This window comes from Crassostrea angulata, chromosome 5, assembly GCF_025612915.1.
Source record: "Crassostrea angulata isolate pt1a10 chromosome 5, ASM2561291v2, whole genome shotgun sequence".
In the NCBI taxonomy this organism is placed as follows: Eukaryota; Metazoa; Mollusca; class Bivalvia; order Ostreida; family Ostreidae; genus Magallana; species Magallana angulata.
Genome location: NC_069115.1, coordinates 6,477,931 through 6,502,747, shown reverse-complemented (window position 1 = coordinate 6,502,747; position 24,817 = coordinate 6,477,931). Strand labels below are relative to the sequence as shown.

Sequence of the window (24,817 nt, the reverse complement as noted above, 5' to 3'; positions counted from 1 at the left end):
TCATTATTTTATGACCCGTATAGACACATGCCAATATTGATTTCATTTCTATTTAGCAAAGACGCATTTATAGCTTTTATCCAAGCGGGTTTATTGCCTCCGAAGTCGTCAATGCTCGTACAAATTACTGAGCATTAATCATTTTGATATTGATTAAAATATGTCGATAATAAAGTAAACTATAATTTTCTCTTCAAGTACTCTCTGTACTTTGATAATTTTCCTTATTGGCTGCAAGCTTCCACAGGCTTAGTGGCTACTGTTACTGGCTGCTAGCCACTAGCAGCCTGATACAAAATTATATCAGAGTCAGTACTTTTGTCTTTCTCAAATGTGGTACAGGTTCAAATACCATCTATGTTCTTTCAAGTCATAGATCTCCATCACCGAAGTTACTTTCTCTGACTATTGTCGTATTCAATGAGACGATAAGAATTGTTTTCAAGTACATTAAGTACATTCAAATCATCGAAATCATAAAAAAGTAACACAATATTTGTATTTATTACTTATAACAGCAATTTTCAATAAAAAGGCAATCAAAAATTCATAAAACCCAATTAGTAATCAAACAGTAAAATAACACAAAGCCTGAACAACAAATATTAGAATATTTTTAAAGTAAGAAAGTGTAGAAAAATGAATGATTGTATATATATACTTTTTATATTCTCATTAAATCAACACATTGCTTTTTTCATTAAATATAATTACTTATAACCTAAAAAAACAGTAATATAAACTTAGCATGTAAAACAGAAATTCCACACTAAAAAGTGAGCCTTACTTGGTATATTAATATTACTCACAACAATTTTTACATTAACTTGAATTAATCAACATTTTTTTTATTTTTCTAAACATAATTTCATCAATATCGATTAAAGTGATTTATGATTTTATTATAATAAATATTATACATGTATACATATAATACATAAACTTATTATTTTCATTCAAGAGTTGTCTACCTTTCATTAAACCTTACTCAAGCGATCTGTGTTTATGTACGCTCTTTCCAGTTCAATGAAATCTTGGTTAGACCTTTCCAGGGTAGTGTACTCTTATTACATATAAATTCATTTTATTTTCTTAAAAAATAACCATTAATTTACAAATTTTATACTTGTATCACTTTCCAGATGCTAAATTTTACAATACACATCATCATTGAATAAATCATTATTTTGCATGCACAATTTATGCATGAATTTCTTATCTAATTCATCAACCTTTTCTCAAATTATATACATGAACATAAAAGGTACTTCTTGAAAATTTGATTTAAGTATTCATAATTATAACTTATCTTCCTATTTATTATGATTATGATTAATAAATAACATTAAATATTTATATAATTTTGCTTTGAATTCTCAAAAAGGAAGTTTACAGGTACTCTAGTAAAATGTTTGATTTTATTAAATTTAGGAAAAATCCACATCCTCCACTCGTATATTTAAAATTACTCCTAATCCTATTTCATCTATGTCATCTAAGCTTTGAGTGTTATCATTATTGTAATAATTTTCAGTATTTTCATTAATCAAATGATCTGATTCGGGATCATCTGGAATGATAGTCCGAGACAAATGAATGGGTCCTGCTCTTGTATTTTCGGTATTTATGAAGTTATTGGATTGATCATGAATACTATTTGTAGCAATATTTCGCCCATTAGTTTCAATAATTAATGTTGGTATTGTATTACTTAAAAAATGACCAAAATTTAAATGTGTATTAATAATTTGCCAAATGGCATCAGTTTGAACAGCTAATGTTCCTATTGTGATATTTATCATATGATCATTCATTTGATTATCACCTAAAAAATTATTAGATTGAATACTATTTATAACAATGCTTTGTCCATTATTTTGGCCTGCAAATGTTGCTATTGCTATATTCATAACTAGATAATTCGAATGATTGCGTCTTGAATTATTAGATTGAATCTGATATGCAGCAATGCTTTGCCCATTATTTTGACTTCCAAAATATAAATAATGATTGAAATAATAATCATAATAATGTAATAATATGACTATTAAAATAATATTATTATTAATGACGATAATATCATTAATAATAGTAATTGCAACTGTAATTTGAGTAAAAAGACAATTTGAATGATTATCACTTGTAAAATTATCAAATTGAATTCTAATTAAATAAATCCGTTCTCCATTATATTGACCAGCCAATGTTGATGTAGTAACTGTGCCAGGCCTTGATGAATCTGCAAAAAAGAGTTAAAGTTTCTTAACGCCACATAATGTTAGTCTGTCACTGCAATGTTGCTGGAGGATCCGGACCTGTTTGACACAGACAAATAGAATCAACACACATAAAGATGTTGAATGCTATCTGTAGTAATAACTTGCCAAATGGCATCATTTTGAACAGCTAATGTTGCTATTGTGATATTTATCACAAGATCATTTATTTGATTATCACTTATAATATTATAAGATTGAATACTACTTATTACAATACTTTGTCCATTATTTTGACCATCTCTGCCCAATATTATGACCAGCCAATGTAGCTGCAGTAATATTATTTACAACACAATCATTATGATTATAACTTGTACAATTACAGGTATAAGGTAAATTACTGTTTGTACCAGTGGTTTGGTCATCGTTTCTGAATGTAGTATTATGGTCAGGTTGGTTTCTTAGTGCAATTATGCCAGGCTCTGACGAATCTGCAAAAAAGAATCAAAGTTTATTTACGTCACAGGATGATAGTCTGTCACTGAAATGTGGCTTGAGGACCGGGGCCTGTTTGAGACAGACAAGTAGAATCAACACAAATTAAGATGTTGTATACTATCTGTATTAATGATTTGCCAAATGGTATCAAATTGAACAGCTAATGTTGCTATTGTGATATTTATCACAAGATCATTCATGTAATTATCACTTGTAAAATTATTAGATTGAATACTATTTATAACAATGCTTTGTCCATTATTTGAATGCTTGCTTCTTGAAGAATTATTAGAATGAATCCGATTTGTAGCAAAGTTTTGTGATTTTGACTTGCAAAATGATAAAAAGGGTTTTAATAATAATATAATAAAATGATTATAAAAATTATATTTTCATTCATGATGGTAATGTCATTAATAATAGTAACTGCAATCGTAAATTTAGTGAAATAATAATTTGAATGATTATCACTTGTAAAATTATCAAAATGAATACAATTTGTATCAATGCTTTGCCCATTATACAATACCGATCAGACCCAACCTAACAGAAAGTAAACCCCGACTAAATCCTAGGTTTACTCTGGGTTTACTTCGAGTTTACTAGAGTGGACCCAGAGTAAACCTAAAGTAAACCCAGAGTGGACACAGAGAGTCAACCCAGTCAGAAGTATACCCCTGAAAACAGACGCTATGTATTCGGATTATACAAAGGGTAGGAATTACCGGCAGTAGGATGGTAAGATAAAATACTAGTGTGCTTCACACTCCAGTGTGTAAAGTTGACCTCAAAAGCAATTTCAAAGTAAACCCAAAGTAAACCCCGAGTGGACCCAAATTTTAAAAAGTAAACCCAGAGTAAACCCAAAAATTAAACCGGTTGTTTAGCTAGCGTTTACTCTGGTGTTAGGTTGGGTCTGGTCGCTACTATATTGACCAGCCAATGCCGTTGTAGTAACATTTATAACAAAAGAGTATTATTGATTGCTTTCTGTAGAATTATAATATTGAATACTATTTGTAACCATATTTTGCTCATTATTTGATCGAGTAGCCAATATTGCTGAACATAAAATATAAATTGCAAGTTAATTGGTCTACTAAATACATGTAAAAGTATCAGATAAATTACTATTTGTTTCAATGCTCTGTGCATTGACCAGCCAATGTAGCTGTAGTCATATTTTTTACAACACAATCAGTATGATTATAACTCGTACAATTACAAGTATAAGATAACATACTATTTGTAGTATTGGTTTGGTCATCCTTTCTGGATGGAGTGTCATTGTCAGGTTGGTCTCTTGATGCAACTGTGCCAGACTCTGGTAAATCTGCAATAAAGAATTAATTTCTTAACGCCAAATAATGTTAGTCTGTCACTGCAATGTAGGTGGGGTTTTGTGACCTGTTTGAGACGGGAAAAAATAGAATCAACACAATTGAGGATGAATAAAGTAAACAATCTTACACACATCCTCTCAGAATTTATAAAGAGTGTACTAAATAACGTTTTTGTCGTTTGTTAAACCAAAGGAGCATTTCTTAACGTTACCAAGCTATCGAGAGATAGTACGGCAATACTTATCCAAAAAACAATTACATACTGACACGACTAACATTTACGTTGTAAGTATTGAAATTGGACTTGGTAGTTTGAAACAGAAACGCCTCGAATAGACTTAATGCTGTTTCGTGAGTGTTACACTTGATCCAAGCTACTATAAATAATATATAATAGAATCTACAAGTGTCCTCGTATTACAGAAGTCTTTATTTATTTCTAACTGCGCAGTAGTTTAAAAACTTAAATGTTTAACAACTTTATTTACATAAGGTGATAGTTTGAAAGTCTATATCACCTTGACTTATTACAAGTCATTTCAAATAAAGGTTGCTCTTTAATTACACATTTATATTTATTTTACTAATTTTAATGCAAATAAACTAAAACCAAACTAACATCCTTACCGTCCATTTGTTTTGTTATTAATGACGTTTTTGACGTCTGCACAAACTAATTTTTCATTGGCTTATTTTTTATTATGTCATTATCTAAATATAGTTAGTACACGTGAAAGTATCTCATTGAAAATCTGTTTTTGGCTGATTACCAAGAAAATAGAAAAAAAAAGTTTGAGAGATATAATATATTAAAGATGACTTGATCAAACAATTGTGGTGCATATTCAGTCAATAATTCATTAATTTTGACTAAATTTTTTTCACCGCGACAGGAAATTCTGATAATAAGAACTGAATAATCGATTAGTTGAAAATAAAGCTTTACGATAGTTAATATAAATTAGTTTGTACGATAAAAAGGTGCATATGATTGTACAGTATTTAGCAAACGTTTTAAACAACGAATGACCCCCCCCCCCCCCACCTTCTTCAATAAAAAATATCATAATCAACAACATAAACAAAACAAAAAAATACTAAATAGAAAACAATACTAGAATGGACTTTCATGGAAAACTGTTGACCTAATTTTTAAAAAGGAATTCACACGGTTTTCTAAAAATGGTAAAGAATACACGAGGTTAAAAAACCTCGCTTACGGTATTTAAACTGTGATTTCGGCTGTCTGTAAAAAATATCAGAAGAGATGGAGTTGAATGATCCGCCACAAAACTCCTTATAGAAATTAAACGTACCCTATCTTGCATGTATATATTCAAATATATATTGTTTTTAGAATATAAATATTTTATATCTTATTATTACAGACTTTTCAATCAGAATAATAAGCCCATATATCTACTCAGAAGCAGAGTGACGACCTTTAAAAGGCTCGGCTTATGATATGTTTTAGAATTTGTTCTAAAACACCATAGTAAGCATGCCTAAAGATGTCTTTATTATATCAAAACATGTAGTATGTGTATTTTCTGAGGCCCCGGTATTGGTTTTTTGGTTTATGGTTGGCTTTAACAATTTATGATTTACACTATTTGAGGATCCTTACATAGTAATCTCACAAACTGTAGCATTGTAGTTCTCGAGAATAAGAAGATTTTAAATCATTTTTCATGTATATATTTCCCTTAAACTTTGGACCCCTATTGGGGCCTCAGTATTAATCCGATACTTACAGCTTTATTGATTTAGAATCTACAATATTAAAGGATGCTTGCAAAGTAATCTCTCAAATTGAAGCATCGTAGTTCTCTAGAAGATTTTTAAACATTTCCCCTCTATATTTCTATGTAAAACTGTGAACTTCCTCTGGGGCCCCAGTATTAGATGAAGAGTTAAATTATGGCTTTTATAATTTAGAATTCACACTATTTGAGGATGCTTACGCAGTTGTCTGACAAATTCAAGCAGTGTAGTTCAAGAAGATTTTTAAACATTTGTCATAGATACTTATACGATAAAACTTTGAACTCGTCCACAGAATTTAGTCCAGGGGTCACTTTTTGCTGAGTAATCGCACAAAGGATCTATTGCAAGTAAAATTTGATTTTACCTATAAGGGAGATGGATTTCCCGAAAAATAAATCACTTTTGAAAATCAATTTTTGTTTTGTTATTCTCTATTGTACGTATTTTTAAGTTTTTCGAATTTGCATTTTGAAACTGTCATATTGATCTTGCAATTTCATTATTAATCTTCAAAGTTGGCGAACAAAGCTTATTCTCAGTAAAATGGTATGATTCTGCATGGTTTTTGGCCTAGATATCCTTTAGAACCGGCCTGCTTCTAACCGGGCTTCCCTAAAAAATCAAAGATATTTGATAGGTTATGTTCAAAGGAACACATTTAGATATATTTTTTGGGATACCCTGGCCCCTGGGTCGAATTTTGCAGGAAAGTTGAGCTAAAATGCTATATTTATCTTTGCATAAACTTAGAAGGCACACCTTTTAATATGTATTTTTATAAGTTTACATCAAGGCATTGGTAAAAATCATTGACCGTTATTGATATAATATTATTTTAATTAAATTAGGCGTAATGTATGGTATTGCTTTATAATTGGACTTCAACCGCTGTTGAAAAAACTCCGTGTGGAAAAAGCACCAATGCAATATCACACATTAAACTTAAATAATGAGACAAAGACGAAACCGATCGAAAAATCTATTTGAGACTCATTTTCACCATAATATTTATAGGTAGATGGATATGAAAAAAATGTGTATTCGTTTCATTAGTGGTCGAGGTCCAACCAATAATACGAAACGAAAGTTTATCAGTAATGGTCAATGTGGTACACATTTTATTTTCATAGAATCTATCTTATTCTCTTTTTCAACATACAAATAGTCAATGGTTCATGTAGAGACGCATCTGTTGAAACAATACAATCCATACATAATTTTGTTATTAACCAAAGTTCATTTACTCAATTGAAAGATATGTAGACATGTATTATTATTGATCAACAGTTTTTATTCTATATCTTTTGTGGATGTTAATTTTGACCATCACTGATAATTTTGAAGTTGTATCATAAGCGGAGAGGTAGGAAATTCAATTTTTTGATCAGGATTCTGACCACTTATGCAATTTAATAACGTAAGTAGGTCAATAACGTAAGAACTTGTTACACAGTATATTATATTGTACATGTTATATGGTTAGTATGGAGAAATTTTGATTTTAATTTAAAAACTGTACATTTTGGTAAATTTTAAATTGGTAGACCTATCATTTCCTTGCAGACTTATCATCAGATAGTTTATGTGCATGCATAGTTTGGGGTATATCATTGATAATTTGACCAACATACGACACTCCTTTAACGTTCAAGGCTGATTCATATATTAGTATTTTTAGAATGTTATACTCTAAATAATAGGCCTTAATTCTATGACTTTCGAAATTCAGTCAAGTGAGCTTGTACACAAAATTGTACAGTTTTTGATAAATGGGACTACCAGGCAACCACCCAACAATATGTTACCACAATGTTTTTTGCAAAATTCATTAAACACTTTCATATGCGACTTTCGAAATGTCATATCATATCGAAGTAAATTTTAGTTATACTAATGGGAGCTAAAATTAATCACAAATAGGCAATATTTCTTCAAGAAAGATCACAGAAAAGCAAAAACAAACCCTCGCCCCAACAACAAAAAGCTAGTATCACAAATTATATAATGACTCAATATCTGTATGGGATCCACGTATAAAAAAGATATTAAAAAGAATGTGTTGAATCAAAGTTTAATAAAAGAATCTAACCAAAAATTATCAGAACTTGATTTCTGGGATGATATTTTTCAGAATGTTCAATACTGTGGAATCATCATTGTTCGTGGGGGGCAATGTTCGTGGCTTTCGTGGTTAACCCTTGCACACGAATTTACATCCCCACGAACGTACACACAAGTATTTGTTAAAATTTTATGAAAATTATCTCGAACTTGCTACCAACGAAATAATGTCCCCACGAGCCAGGAACATTTTGGCAACCCGAAACATTGACCCCCGCATAAAAATGGTTCAAAAGTATTTTTTTTTTGTTAGGTACTATTTTTGTATTTTTAAAAATCATAGTGCCATTTACAAGATTTAGAATACCATAATATAAAATTTACCCCCGAAATAAGTTATATAGGTCCATATACTTGGAGAGTCAAAGATTAACTCGACAAGTACTTTAATATCAAGAGTAAACGCTCTTCTAAGTACCAGTGCCCTCAGCGTGATTATAATGCGTATATTTGAGGGCAGTTGATGAGATACGAAAACATAATTTATGAATAACTACATTATAGACAAACAAGTATAAATAACCATAAAAACCGAGAACTTATACTCTAAAAACATTGCTAGGTAAAACGATAACATTAACCATATCTTTTGATATTACAATTTTCCTATGCCTTCCTTTTATCTTATTTCGTGCCGAAATGAATGAATAGATAATGTACAGACCACATTAATGATCTGAACACCTTTGAAAACCAACTTGGTGAGGTTTGATTATAAATAATGTATGACAATCCTTATAAAAATTACTACGTTAAGGTATAAAGAAAAAAACCTGTCCATTCTGTGAAAGACAGATCTAATTAAGGGTTGTGAGGCCGCTAATATTATTTTTTTTTCTCCCACAGAATGGACAGTTTGAGGCTTACATCTAATTTTAAGCATAACAGTATTTGTTTTTAGAAATAGATGGTATCGAGTAAAGCTGTTGACAATATTAATACTGATCTAGTCTTGGATAGAACTGTTTCTTTTGAATTATACATATAATCCGAACATTTTGTAACCAATATCAGAAACGCCACATATCTTTGCATAGTCATAGCTTTCGTATGAATGACATTTAAGGCAAAACTTTAAATATGCCACATTCATTTACAGATTTACATAAAGGGCCATGAGATGAAATAAGAGAATTGACGCTTCTTTATTGGCATGGCTTAAGTATAAACTATCCGAGTCCTTAAATATTAATGCATTCGGCACACATTGTTTGAATTGATTTTCTCGTCTTACCCCTTATGTATCATGAAAAGCAAGGCGTCTTTGGGTTTGCTTTAATAAATATGTTTGAGTTCTATACTATTTTGACCTATATTCAACACAAGAATGTGTTTCCTGCTTGTTTTTGTTTTGATCGGTGCTCAGTGGCTTAAAGTGGAGTCAGCTAGGTAAGATTGTATAATTGATATCCTAAAGCCCTTTAAATAGGTTATCGTTTAATGCCTGTGAGAAACAGAGAGAGAGAGAGAGAGAGAGAGAGAGAGAGAGAGAGAGAGAGAGAGAGCTTTATGGTTATTTTTTTGGTTTGTTTACCAAAATTTGCGAGCTTTTCAAATGCCTTGCTGGTAGATAATTTATTGTAGGACCTGTCAGCAGAGAATGGCGACACCCAAACATTGCATCTGATCCTGCCTTTTATGTTTATATAAAGTGCATGTTTGATCTGTTCCTGTTTTGCATTTTCCTTTGGACATTTGATTTAGAACACGTTATTTCCAATGTTTGATGTTTATGTCTTTTTGTCTTTATTTTATACAATGTACAATTCTTTGGAATTTCACTCTATTTCAACTGCAAAGACGGATTCATTTCACTGATTTTGGATTTTCCTGTCTCAAATAATATAGATGGATATATAGGTCCGCCATAAGGCGGTCCGTTAATTGATATACATTTAGATATTGTAACTGCGTTTCTGCGGGATCGTTTGAGAGATATAAATATATCAAAGATTTCATAACCTGGAAACATCAATATATATTTTTTAACCGGCATGATAGGCGTAGATATTCTAATTAAATGGGAGCTTGGATGCCTTAAATCTCTTCGTGTATCGGTATCAATTTCACGGACTAGCCTGATCAATTTGTCTAGCAGATGTTACAAATTTATTATTCATTATACGTGTTGATCTTAATGTTATGTCACATATGCGAAATACTTACTCTTTTAAATCAGATCTAAACATGTTAATGCTTAAAGATGATTGTTTCTGAAGATAATATATTGTATCGAGTAAGAAGTGAGGATAGTAGTCACACGTTAGCGACGTCATTTCTAGATTTTTGCATTCTGTTCAAACTTCATAATTTAGCTTTTACATAAATATTGGCCATTACAAATGTGTATTAGAGTTTCAGAGCGTATGTCTTCTTATTTTTTAATTTATTAAGTTGTATGGCATAAGCTTTTATAAAACACTGAAACTACAAATAAGATACTCTGCAAAAATCAATGTGACATAAACAATTCATTTACAAGTGATGACCAATGCACGACTATAAATAGAATGCAATTTAACAGTGTCACTTTTCAATTCAAAACGATTCATGCACAACATGTTAGCATTCGTAAAAAGAAGTCACAAAATCTTAGAGTAAAATGAAGGTAAAAATTGCTGGGACAGAAATAATAAAAAGACAACTTTTGTTGAAGTTGATACCAGAAAGACTGTAAAAGTCATTCATTAGGAAATCTGAGAGAAGAAATCATCAATAAATACACCAGAGTTATGGTTAGAAGACAGCATTAGGAGGAAACGGTTTCAACTGCGTTAAAGAGCTATGGTGCATTTAACTAAATGTTTGAATTCATTTATGTATTTTTTCCATGTATCAAACAATTAAAAAAATGATATATTGCCGATCCAATCCATCTTGTCCGTTGTCCACTTTGGACAAGAAAGGTGTTATAAGAATATGTAGATGGGAGAGGATTAGGGACAAAAGGGAAGTTGTTGCCTCTCGATTGTGAAAACCCTCCAGTTTAAGATTACGGTCTACAGTATCGGAAAAAGAGAGGAATCACACAGGATACAATCTGTTGAAGTAAAAAAATACACTCTGAATTGGTTATCTGAGTCAACAGGTTGTATCCTATGTGAGATTCCGGTCTTTTTCCGATTGCTTTTAAAAGTTGGTTTTCTTTCACATAAAGATAAAGGATTGTTTTCGATTAAAGACTTTCGGTATCATATTTCATATTAAAAGGAAAATACTAGCAACATATAATTTGTTTAAAATGATTTTCAAAGTATAGTCATTAAATTAACAACGTCACACGGTACACGTGATTTTGCCCCTAATGCAGATTTGTCCGCTCATTAAACCAGGTATAATTAATAACGCAGATTTGCTTAAAATGGTTTGGCAATTGAAAAGTAAACCTGTGTAAATTTGTGTTCAAAGCGATCTGAAAATTGTTGGTTTACAATCGATGCATAATATGCAGGCTGAATAACTCCGAATATGGGGAACGAAACAAAATAGCTCCATTTTGTTAACACGCTCATGACATATGCGCTATTTACTTGTTGTAATAGCATACAAAAATTAATCTTGTCTACTTTGGACATTTCTATCTGAGACAAAAAAAAATCTATTATGCTTGTACAAACAGTCACAGTCTATACATTATAAATATGTAATGTATAAACATGATATAAACTAAATCATACACTTACCTCATTATCCCGCCGTGTTCCTTGCAAATGGATTATATTAATTCAATAAACATTCTGCATTCCATAACATTTTCATTGGCTTATTATAAAGATATCTAAATATCGTTTTTATATCATTATATCATTGGACAGTGGCTGAAATCCATTGAAAAGTAAATTAAAGGTTGCTAGTGTCGGTAAGTAAATGATCTAGAAAGACTTGACTAAAAGTGAAAGATTTTGGTTGGAAGCAACCACATCAAATGTTCGATATTACTGTACATAGTTCACTGCAGTAAGAAGGTTTTTAAAACACACGTGACAAAAAAAAACTAATGAGAAAACGAAACCAGAGAGAAATTCTATTGAAAACAGTTGACCCCGTTTTGTTAAAGGTTTTTTTCCTGCGGCTTTCTGAAAATGGGTGGAAAAAACCACAGAGTTATAAATAAACTTGCAAAGGGTATTTTAACTGTGTAAAATGAATAGGTTTTTTAAATATTTATCATGATCAGTTAATTACTTTTGAAATATACAGACATATGTTTTTAATTGGAGACAACACAATATTCATATTCTTCTCGACAAGATTCTGTTATAAATTTAAAATTCTCACTGAGTTCCTCATTATTGATTTTTTTCTGCAGACTATTTTGTTTAAAATATGCATACCCCTTTAGACGAAGGAAGGGCAATTTGTGTTGCTGTTTGTCTGTCGATCGGTCGGTCAGTCTCTCTGTCGATCGGTCGGACAGCCCTTCAACATATTCGGTTCATTTTCTTTGCATATGTTGCACATACAGAATAGAAATTATGTATACTTAATTATCATCAGAATATCTTTGACAAAATATGTGTTGGATATGATCTTGCAATGTTTGACAGAGTTATGCTCCTTGGAATTGCATAAATTCAAATTATTTGCTTTCCGTTCATAATCTTTGCAAGGGTTTAACAAATTAATTAATAATATATGAACAACATGTTTTTGTCAAACATGTGATATAGAAGACTGTTGCTTGAATGCTCTTTAATTAAGGTTCCTGGGATACAAGTCCATTATACGTTTACTAAGACACGTCCTACTTGATAGATTGATGCATCTCAGATACAGTATTACTGGCATAAGTATGTCAATAACCTGAAGTTTGCAGAATGGTAAACATTGTCATTTGTATATGTGCCACCTTCGTATTCACGTTTTAAATTAAGGACAGCGTTAATATCCTTCCATTTTTTAAATAGTACTAATGTAACGTTTAAAATATTTTAATTCTTCTCCTTTTTGAAAATTTCTAATCCAACTCAAGAGAAACAAATGCAATTCAAAATTTAAAACTTTTACTTTCAAATTGTTTATTCAACCGCCGATTAAATAACGTATAATAATCATAGAACTGATATAGTGGTATCATGTCATATCAAGTGGGAAACCATATAAATTAACAGAAAAGAAATATTTATCAAATAGTCAACAATTACAGAGTAACGGTGTGATAAAAAAATCTCTCTCTCTCTCTCTCTCTCTCTCTCTCTCTCTCTCTCTCTCTCTCTCTCTCTCTATATATATATATATATTGACATTATTCTGAATAGCATAAGTAAAATCAAAACGATAATGATGGCATGAATTAATACGTCTATGAATGTCCGATCAAAACAAATACATTTAAACAATGGTAAGATAAAAAAGATATATTTTGATCTTCTTTTTTCAATTTTTGAATACATACATTATCGTCAGTTAAAATGATAATGGGTTGCTTTTTATTATTCAAGTTATTAAGCAATAAGAAGAAATATATAAAATGACATCATAATAGAAAACCAGGTATAAATAACCATAAAAACCGAAAATTAAAATTAGATTATATTCTAAACAAAGATTTTTAGTACATCGATTATATAAGCCATTAAGCCATTTCTTTTAATGTTACTATTTTAATTTACTATGCTTTCCTTTTATACTATTTTTGATGGTTATGAATAAACGTTTATACTTTAAACACCACAATTTAATATTTTAGTTATTATTTTTATTTTATCAACCTTTGAAAACCAACAAAAGCTAGCTCTGATGGATATTATCCTTGAAATTTCAAGATATTTACTGACCAGTATATTTGTATTCGATGTAAATATTGCTGCAAAATAATGCGTAATTGGAATTGACGATTGCCGATCTGCCCCGGCTTTTATTTTGCCCCGGCCCGGGTTTGCTTACCCATTTCACCAAGACTCGTATTCCATAATTCTAAAACTAGGTTCTTTGTTTTAAGCAGCCATGATACTATATGATAAACGGGTCGATCTGACAATGATGAATTTGGTTGTTGTGCAACAGTTCGTGTACGAAGGGAATCTTTGAAACATGCAAAATACATTGGTGCCGATTTTGTGAAGTAAATTGAGGCTTAATATTTCAATGCGTTGAGAGTTTTCACATATGACGGTGTGTTAGCTTGTTGTGATGTTCGTTTCGTTTTCATTTATGCTTTGCGTTAACCTGGGAACTGTCGCTTGTATTTCCTGATTTTTACGTATCAAATCAAACAGAAACTTCGGTAAATCAAACAGTTTACTGTTTACCTACGCTAATTAAGCAACATCTGATGTATTAAGAAAGAACTAAAATGCAATTCATTCAGGCTATCGGTAATTCGGTATCATCTTTTGCGTAATGGTAGAATAATGCAATATGTTTTGTTGAGATGTTCGGCATTTTCTCGAGTTTATTCAGCTTAAATAGAGTTTAATATCGCTGACGGAAATATGTAGGTATATACATGTATATGATTCATTTTGTAAAATAAATTGTGTTCTTTATTTGTTATAGTGCATGTTTCTTGTGTTTAATTGTTTACAATTTCTAGTTTCTTACCATATTTGAGTGTTAAGCTTCGAATTATAAGCAAGATACAGAGATTTGCTCACAATTCTACATGTATGTTTGTACACAGATCTGAGGCCATTCATTTTTTTCCATTTTAAATGCCGAATAGGAAATACCAAGTTAAAAATCTTAAGCTGAATGTAATAAACTCATGTGAACAAAATATGACTCAAATCTAACAAAATTTTGAGCTCATCTTGCTTATAATTCTACGATTGACGCTGAAATTTTGGTTGATCATTAGAAATTCTATATGAATTAGAGTATGTTAAAAACTTGTACACAAAAAATTAAAGAATGATATGCTGTATATAACTACTCTCTGGGGCTCCCTCTTTATACAATGAATAATGTGAAATGTGAGTAAATAAAAATGACATTGTTAAAACAGTTTCCATAGTTCTGACACATTTCTGTTGAGGGGATAAAAGAATTATCGCTATTCCTAAGAAAATATAACAGCGGGTAAATTATCCTGGTTTGTAGCCATTTGTTATTTTTGAATAAAAATGAAAATAATGGGTGCATAGGCCATAGTAAATTAGAGTGATGTGCCTGTCAATACGGTTACATTGATTTTTATAGCTCTTTAACATGTCACGTGACAACATTTTTCATTCCAGTGCATTCATCAATCACGTGTGAGTAAAGTTATAAAAGTCACAAGTTTACGCGAGGTAAACAACAGTCATTTAATTATAAGGAGAAGACAAATTAAATTGTTGAATATTTTTAATTTGAGAAATTGAGAGCATTGATGTGCAATTTTCTTCTTCACATATATACATGTACATGTAGGAGTTTTTTGATAAAATACAATAACTATCATATTTTTAAAAAAATACAATAACTAGTAAGTAGTTGAGGAAGAAAATGTACCTATATGCTCTCATACATTTTGATCGCTTTATTAAGTGGGGGAGGGGGGCAGAATGAAAATACAGGGAATTACAAGTTATATAACAGTGTACCCCTACCAAATATTTAGTGCTATATCTTGCGTAGGATTTTCTTATTCTGTGTAAAAACAGTATTTCATGTAGGTACAATGTCAAAGATTACGTGTATGTAAACAAAAGTGTAAAATTCGAATACTTTACAATATTTTTTTTGGTTATTCTACCGAGGGCCATATGGCACAATATCTTTTGAACGCCCATTGTTGCTCAGGTGAGGGATGTGGCCCCATGGGCCTCTTGTTTCTCTCTTAAAATTGTGATGATCTGAGGCTTATATCCGACCTGCTTCTTAGGGATGGAAGTGTTGACGAAATTGTTTGCATCTCTGTCAAAGTGACAGTGTTTAATCACGAACGTAAACAACCTATCGATATATAAAACCAGAACGATATATATTTGGAATTCACCGTTTGTTATACTTGCAAATAATGATTAAAACCTATGCATGTAGGTTTTGTGTAATTTTCAATACAAAAAAAACAAAAAACAAAACAAACAAAACCGCAAATTTTATTGAAGACATCTTGATTCAAACATGTGAATTCATCTTCTGAGTCGTTGTGATTGAAATGCATTCATGGCACATGGACTGCATTGCTTTCCTCGTCTTACCTCGGTTGTAGTATTGAAAGCAGGCCGTCTTTGTGTTTTTATTTAACAAAAATAGCTCAGAGACCTACCCTGATTTGACCTACATTCATCAAAAGAATGTGTATTCTACATGTTTTTGTTTCGATTGGAGTTTAGTTGGTCTATAAGTGAAACCAACTGTTTTAGTATAATTTATTTTTAATGCGATCGTCTTGCGGCTTGGATTTAAAACATGAAAAGATAGTTTGGGATACTGATACATGCACCTCTAACTTGTGATGTCTTCTAATAGCTTTATTTATTTTTACCTTCCATCCCAAAAATTTTGTCAAACATATCCTTTAGTCAAGTTTTGTTAAATTTGAAAATTATAAAATGATAATAATGTAGGAGAGTGTCACATTCTCAGAATTATTCAAATAAGCAATATGAACTGCATTTTTCATGTTGAATTTTCTTTTTATTAAAATGTTCTTTTCTAATAAAATGACAAAAATATCTTGATTTTTAAATTTCTGTGATATTTTTGTGGAAAAGGTCGTTGAGATACCTTATTTGGAGCAGAATTTAATTATTTCCGTCCCGTACAAAAATTGATTTGCTATATATTCCTTAGAGGGAAATATTTCCTTAAACAAGAATAAATGATTTTTTCAAATCTTATTTATCATAAATGTTTTAGTTATATGCATAGTTATCATTCTAGCAGGTTTTCCAGCAAAATAAAATTCTAAAAAGTACAGCTCATACTGCTCTAACAAGCATGGCTTGGTTATCTCCCTGTAAACTAAAATGTTAAAAGTCAAGGTGGCATATACAAGGTTCTGCTTTGCATATATACATAGAATAGCAATTCAATATATAATGTCAACATAAAATGACATGTCAAAAGAGTAATAAAATCCATATTATGTGGATAGGGGATGGTTGATTGAACAAGTAATCAAAAAAGCCAGATTACACAAATATGTTTATTTAAATACTAGGTGAAGAGCAAAAGTGGTCTCATCTTGACAATAATATAAATGAGTTTCAATTGATGACTCTGGGTACAAGCCGTCATTATATGAATAACTTTACATTAGACAATCAAGTACTAATAACAATTAAAACCGAAAACTGATTTTAATTTATATTTTTGAGAAAAAAAATTGATATAAAATGACATTAAACTGAACTATTATATTTCATGACCTTAATTTATCTTGCAAATAATGAATATTGTCAGATATTGGATCTATTACTATAAATATTTTTATTTTCGTCAACTTTGCATATCATTATGATGAATAATATCACGGATATTAAACAAACCTAATCATAATATTTACACAATTAACAACAAATAACCTACTACATCACTAATTTGAATTTTGAAATACACAATAATATTTCGAACTGCATATATATTAAAAATAACATAAAACATATAATTTGTTAATATCTTCGATCCTCAGTCTCAAAGAATTTTTTTTATGATAAGAATGTTATTTGTCCTTTAAACCTATCAAACAGAATAATATTAAAAGAAATTCAAATTTATTGATGGTATATTTTACAAAGTTTTTGCATTTTTAAACACAATAGATATAAAGGAACAATTTAGGAAGTGGAGATTAATTTATTGTTTAAAAGGATGTACCGGTGTATTGGTAGCTCGAACCCGTTAACACTGTACCAGTTTGTAGTTTATATCCGTTGAACCACCTATAAAACATTGATCATAAAGTTAACACTAGATGACTAAAAAAATTATAAATTTGTCTACATAAAAGGCTAATTTATAGTAAGAACTAAAGAGAATTCTGATAAATTAGAATTATTGAACAATACTGAGGATTAAAGGTCAACAAACCCGAATCAGAAGATCGGGGATCACCATTTTATATAGTTCCAAATTAACTAAAAACAAACAACAATAACAACAAAAGCAGAGGGATCTTGTAACTTGACATAAAAATGGATACGTAGGCAAAGTTCTGTGATAAATCCAAAGACATACTTGAAAAAAATATCCTAATACATGTAACACTTCCAAGTATACAGTTGTAAACTTTAAATTAATATTAATCTTCAATAGAAATTATAATGTTTCATAACGTCGAAGCAATAATTGTAAGATGTGAGTAATATTAAGCATGCGTAATGGAAATAAGATGACATGTTTGCACTGATCTTTATCTATGACGTAGTCCTTTAAAAAGTCATTAAAATAAATTGAGCATCACATTTTGTCCAAATTTTTGTCTGTAGTTGCTAGTTGTAAAGTTCAAAATATTTTGAAAACATATTGAAGAAACTGCAGCTGGACATCTTGGGAGGAAACTTTGGAATTTAACTGTCACTTGCTCATGGTTAACAATCAAGAGAGATCCTGATATAGAATCACATTCAAGGCATTATACCAAGGAAGTTTCATCACGCTATCAATAAAATGTATATCACATTTAGGGAGGTTTAGATTATGGCATACTGTTTTATCACTGGTGCTACATGTAGCTCTGCCTAACTGTCCATCAGATGGCAGAGCAAACATTCAATGATACTCACTGAAGAATAGGCTGTTTGAGGAATTTCGACATTTTGACATAACATTTTGGCCGAAAAATGGTCTTAAAGAAATTAATTGTAAATCGATTGTTACATACTTCATTTGAAAATGTATAAATGTAAATTAATGTATTACACCGTTCCCCAGCAGTTTAAGAAACCAAACCAGAGTTTAGTTTCTGCTGATTCATTACTCACAGGTGTTCTAATACATCAAATACATACTAGCATTACAAATAAGCTTAAAAAAAATAAAGTAAAAAAAAACATTTTTATAGATATTGTATATAAAATAAATTGTTTAATATTTGATGTGGCTGTTTATATCATCAATCACTATTTATACATTACATCCGTGTTGTTGGATTGCCCATTGATTCCAATTCAACCAAGTCATTGTCGATATGATCAACTAGAACAACAGATCTGGACAACTGAATAGAAATATGTGCCTCATCAAAAATACGATAAACATCCAATTGATCTAAATAATAAGAATAGTTGTGTACATCTTCATATATGGTTATGTTTCTATTTCTATGAATATCATTGAATTCATTTTCATTTGAAATGACAGGAAAACTAGAGACTAGTCTACCTACATCTCTGGTTGTGTTTCTATCTATATTTCTATCATTGGTCTCAGTAAAATTCGTGTATGAACCTCGGTCTAATTCACATATACCATTAGTTATATTTGTATTATTTCTACTACAAAATGTGACTGATAAACTGGAATTCAACTGATTTACTCCTATTGATGTATCGGTATTTTTGTTATCATTAGAGTCGTCATAAAAAGGGTTTTTGACCACATTTGAAACATTTTCTGAGTTATATACAATGAAGCCTGATCTATCAGGGAGTGATTGAATCAATTTCCCATCGTAGGTGAACAGGTAGGTTTGGGTTGTATCTATCAAAGGTGTAATTCCATATGTCTCCATTCTTGAAATTTTAACATATCTGAAATGTAAAAAAAATTTGAGTTAGTCACCGTGCATCCAAGATAGTGAGTACGAAGTTTTGATTTCTTTTTTTTTGTCTGAGGGGTAGGGGGTTGGTGGGTTAAATTCTACTTGCAAAAATCTTAAATAGACAAATATATATCACACCAAACAGAACCTGATAAGACTGACTTAAAATGTTACATGTACTTATAAATATAAACATATCCAAGAATAGATATCTTGATCATGATGTATATGCATGCTAAACACAAGATTGTCTTTGGTAACTTATTGTCTGACATAAACATTATAATTTGACCAGTCATGCTTACATTTAGTTAGGTTATGTCCGAAAAGATGAAAACACCTCCTAAATATGATGTCCACAAAAATGTCGTGCAAAAAATTGCAATGGCTTCGTTTAAATTGCGCAGTTGTTTACAGTTATGATTGGCTATCGATAAGTACGTAATGATCTAAAAATACATTTTTTTAACTTAACAAATATGCACATTTTCTTATATGGCTTTATTCGAGATCATAGGGACATAGTAAAGCTGCGACCAGAGTTCGATCCCCAGGATCGACAGTGGTTGTATGTGGTAGGATAAAGGCAGGCGCTCGCTTGGACAAGTGGGTTCTCTCCGGGTAGTCCGGCTTTCCAAACATCAATGTTCCCCCTCGCGCTAGCATCCATGCCAACGATATATTGTAGAACTTGTTAATCAAGGGTTATAAGATAAACAAATTTCAGTTTTTAACGCATTTTGATATTTGTCACAAACAGATGAGAACTTACAGCCAATTATTTTAGAATATTTTTGTCTTAAAGAGATAAGCATGAAAGGCATTTTGAATACGATACTTAATACAAACAATTTATATTACGATTTCTCTACTTTGCAGCTAGGTTTATTCGTCAAACCTTTATTTTACAAATGAAAACAATCACAACAACCTTAACGCTGCCCAATGCAGATTTCTTAAAACTGCAACTGCACTTCTATCAATTTATCTTGGACAATAAAAAAATTGTCATCGCTTTTTGTGTTGTTAAATGCGTACGTTTTAATGACTTAAAATGGAAAAAGGAGAAGCATTCGATGTACAAATTAAAGTATTAAAATCTGTCATGCAGTCAAGAGATGACTGCAAAATGAGTAAAAAGCATAGCTATACAGTCATTTGACTAATTGGCAAAGCTTCATCATGCGATTTTTTTGTTTAGATAGATGAATTTAGTTTTTGTGACCAGGTGTGAAAGCATTGCTAGATTTGTGTTCAATGTAGGCGATAAAATGACATTTCTGATTTTTTTTAAAATTACAAAAAAGTATTTTTGAAAAACAAAGGAAAGACGTCGTACATCTCTTGTTTTTAGCAAAACATTACCCCCCCCCCCCCTCCCCCTAAAAAAATCAGCTGCATCTTACAAATACTCTTTCATACGCTGGAGCGTTTCAAGAATTGCTGGAGCATTAATGTTGAACACTCTATTCATGACCCAAAAACTAAACAAATGTGACCTAAACAGAACACCTTTTATCGGCAATTCTGTTTTCAATAAATTGTAGTATTCTAGTGTTCAATGAATAAAAGCTGTATTCATTGTCTGCAAGTAAACATTTTACCACCGATGTTGTCATTTTTTTATATACAAAAATAAAGCAATCGAATTTATTAATTTAAATGCAAGTAACACATGGTAATTACTCTGACAACCCGTTTTAAAAGATAATATTATATTTAGTTGAATTATAAAAACAAATATGGTATATAGTGTGATAATGTCAATGCCGTTTAGTCTAGTATAATCTAGTGTTGATACATTTAAATTTAAAGAAAAGGGAAAACAAATTACAGAAACATGTGATAAGATTCTCGTGGTTAATGACAGAACAAGCAGAAACACTAAAAAGAATTTCAAAACACGGAATTCCGATTTTTTTCTTCAAATAATTTTGCATTAAAAACGATAGCATTAGATAAAATCATATCATATATAAGAAGTGTACGATTAAAATATGAAAAAGGACATGAAAATGTGTATTTCCTTTCTTTTTTGTAAGTGTTACCCGGACGATTTGATTTTGTCCATGTTGTCCCGACCTTTGACCGTTGACCTCTTAAGAACAGATTTGCTAATATCCGTATTTGGCCCCCATGCACATACTTTTTCTAGCAAGTATAGAATCATTTTATGACCTTTTTACAATAAAGTTCATTATTACTCTGGATGAACATTTTGAAACGGTTAACCAGTTAGTCAGTCGGAACGATTCTAACCGGTCACAGAATCAATAACTGGTAAGTCTAATATTGAAGAAAGGTTATTCGTTTCAATGTAATTTTTCATTACAATTTTTAAAACGTTCGAATCATGTATATTTGATCAAGTTATATCGGAGACAGGTAATGCTCCAAAGCTGCGATCGTTGAGATATATCAGTATATATGATGACCTATTAAATCTGTTTTATCGGTGAGAACGCCTTGAGGTTAACCGATTAGTAATTTTGAAATGGATCGATATCCCTCATTGTTACTCCGTTATAAGAATGAAACGTCCTGAAAGATATTACAACTCTTATATATATATATCAGGCTTGGGGCGAATTACATTGTAAAGTAATGCGTTACATTACCATTACTTCATGAATTTGGGCATTAAATTACCATTACCATTACTTGATTTTCTTGAAGTAATGCATTACATTACCATTGCATGAGTAAAGTAATGCATTACCATTACCATTACTTTTTTTTTTAAAAAGTAAAGCTAATAAAGAGTTTTTGCAAATGTTTCAAATATACAACACTCTTTAACATATCTACAGCTTCATGCTCAGTATTAGGTTCAAATTCAATGAATAAACAAGAGTCATTCTTTATTTGCTCAATATATAATCATATTGTGGCAATATGAACACCATATTACATAATTAAAATGATATTTATAGACATTTGGCATGATACAATATCAGATATGAAATAGAGACACAGGATAACATGCGTAACAAAAAACAATTTATGAAATTATGTTGCGGTTTTAAAAGCTAAATATAGATATATCCCCAGATTACACAAATCTTTATAATTTTGGACACTTAATTTTATTAATTTATAAACATGATTTTTCCCAGTTATATTTCTTAATATATTTTAATCGTATTTCTTTTTACGGAGGACACTTTAAGACAAAAGATTGCTGTTGCACTTATGATCGAAGTTTCAAAGGGTTCATCTTTTAAATGCATCCATCTTCCGGGCTATACTAAATAAATGTTTGTAGGAGCAGTCAAAGCTTGGGCTGGAAAATACTGTTTGACGATCTTTATCTTAGGATATATTAAGTGCAATAATAGATTAAATACATAAATCTTGTCTTTTCTATCAGTCCAAACTAATGTACAGTGTAATTAATATACAAGAAAGAGAGAGAGAGAGAAAGAGAGAGAAAATAAGTAAGATTATTTCCAAATGGGTTATAATATTGGAAGTGATATTGATTTTCATCATGGATGGACAGTGCATTCATTTTGCTTTTAAAGGTGCATGTCTGTCTCCTATTTTATTGTGACATAGTGAAGGGAAGGGAATTGGGGTGTTAAGCACTTCTTATAACAATAGATTGTTTTGATACTTATATTATCCTGGGGGCATAGTGTGTTGTTGACACATTTCTTACTGAAGTGCACAAACTAATTGGAGTAAATTGTTTAAATGATTAAAAACTCTTAATAACAACACTCTAAAAATTTGTTATGAAATTGTGCTGTTATCTTTAGTAATATAAACAATTCAAAAATGAATTAAAAAAAACCTTTTTTAATAAAACATTCACAATTAAAACATTTTTTTCTTAATAAGAATCATTTCTTTCTTCTTTAAAAAAAAATAAAATCAAATTCAATTTCAACTATTCATTTATTCATCACATTTTTTAATGTGAACATGCATCAATATGCATAGTAATGCAAAGTAATGCCATGTAATGCCAGCATTACACTAGATTTTGGAAAGTAATGCATTACATTAGCATTTTTTTATTTTTAGATTTACGAAATATTTTTCAAATTATTTGGGTAGGAGGAGGGAAAAAAAATAAAAATAAAATTGAAAAATTTGTCCGTCGAGAAAAAAAATAAAAATAAAACAATTTTTCAACAATATTTTTTTTATTTTTAAAATAAGAACACATGTCCAGGAGCTGCCATTTTTTAAATATATAAGTAATTTTGGTTGTTGATGATGTTCTTATCATAACATATTTTATCCATGGGCACTGAAAATTTGTGTTAATATATTGTATATGCATGTATAAAAACGAAGGTTTTTTTTATATATATATACAAGTACATATGGTACATATACATTAAAACCAAAAAAAATAAGGGAGTTTTCACTTCTTCCTTGCAGAAAAATAGGAAGAAGTTTGAGAAATCATTTATTTGATTAAGTTAACAATGCTATTCACAAATATTGTTACTGAAAATAAATTGGATTAGAAGCATGTCCATAAATGTCAGTAAAAAATCAAACAAGTTTTTTTATTTAAAAAAGACGAACTAATTTTTAAAATTTTATTTATTTATGTAATCATACCTTTAATAAAGGAAATGTTTCGTTATTTTGTTAGCTTAATGACAAATAAAATCATTCTCTTTCCTTCAGTCATAAGACTCCTGTGTTCAGTGTGTTTAGGGTAATTAGTCCAACCCTATGACCCACTTACAACCGTTATGTAGAGGATCTATTTCCAAACGGTTAAATTATGATTATTTTAGAATGTATTTTGCAAAAATGTTTTTTAAATAAGTATCTTATCATTTTCTTGCCAAGGAGATTTTTTATTTTTAATTTACGGAATTGTGATAGAAAAAGACTTAAACTTCTCTATCTTGAGGAAATTCTGGCTAAGTTGCCGATCACAAAACTTAAAAGGGTCGTAAATTGTAGGGTTGGACGAAAGCAAACAGGAGTAGGCCCAATGGTGTTTTTTTTGTGTGACTTCTAGTGCCTGTGACTTGATCGGAAAGAACTTGGTCTTTTTAATCAATGCATGAACAACAATAATTCAGACTACACATAGGCTACGTGATTGCATCAACATTATTTTTATTTTTACCAGAAAGGAAATTTCGGGTCGGAGGAAAAAATAAAATTAATAGCTAGTTTAGGTCCTTTTATTTTTATTTGAACTTTTAAAAAAATAGGGTCGGCGGGTTTGTAAATCGAAATTTCAAAAAATGCTGGCCTAATTT

The 24,817-nt window shown here is 30.4% G+C and overlaps 1 protein-coding gene and 1 long non-coding RNA gene across 2 annotated transcripts; both read right to left on the bottom strand.

Annotated features, from left to right (window-relative positions):
* Positions 1-580: 580 nt before the first annotated feature.
* LOC128183718 (uncharacterized) lies at positions 581-4,694 on the bottom strand. Its single transcript, XM_052852836.1, has 4 exons — positions 4,688-4,694; positions 3,961-4,050; positions 2,630-2,710; positions 581-2,239 (listed from the first exon to the last, which is right to left on the bottom strand). Exons 1-4 carry the CDS (start codon positions 4,692-4,694, stop codon positions 1,428-1,430), a joined length of 990 nt encoding a protein of 329 aa, XP_052708796.1. The 3' UTR covers positions 581-1,427.
* A 13,286-nt stretch (positions 4,695-17,980) lies between these two features.
* LOC128183023 (uncharacterized) lies at positions 17,981-19,990 on the bottom strand. Its single transcript, XR_008243516.1, has 2 exons — positions 19,886-19,990; positions 17,981-19,569 (listed from the first exon to the last, which is right to left on the bottom strand). It is a non-coding gene; the product is annotated as an uncharacterized LOC128183023 (long non-coding RNA).
* Between the last annotated feature and the right edge of the window lie 4,827 nt (positions 19,991-24,817).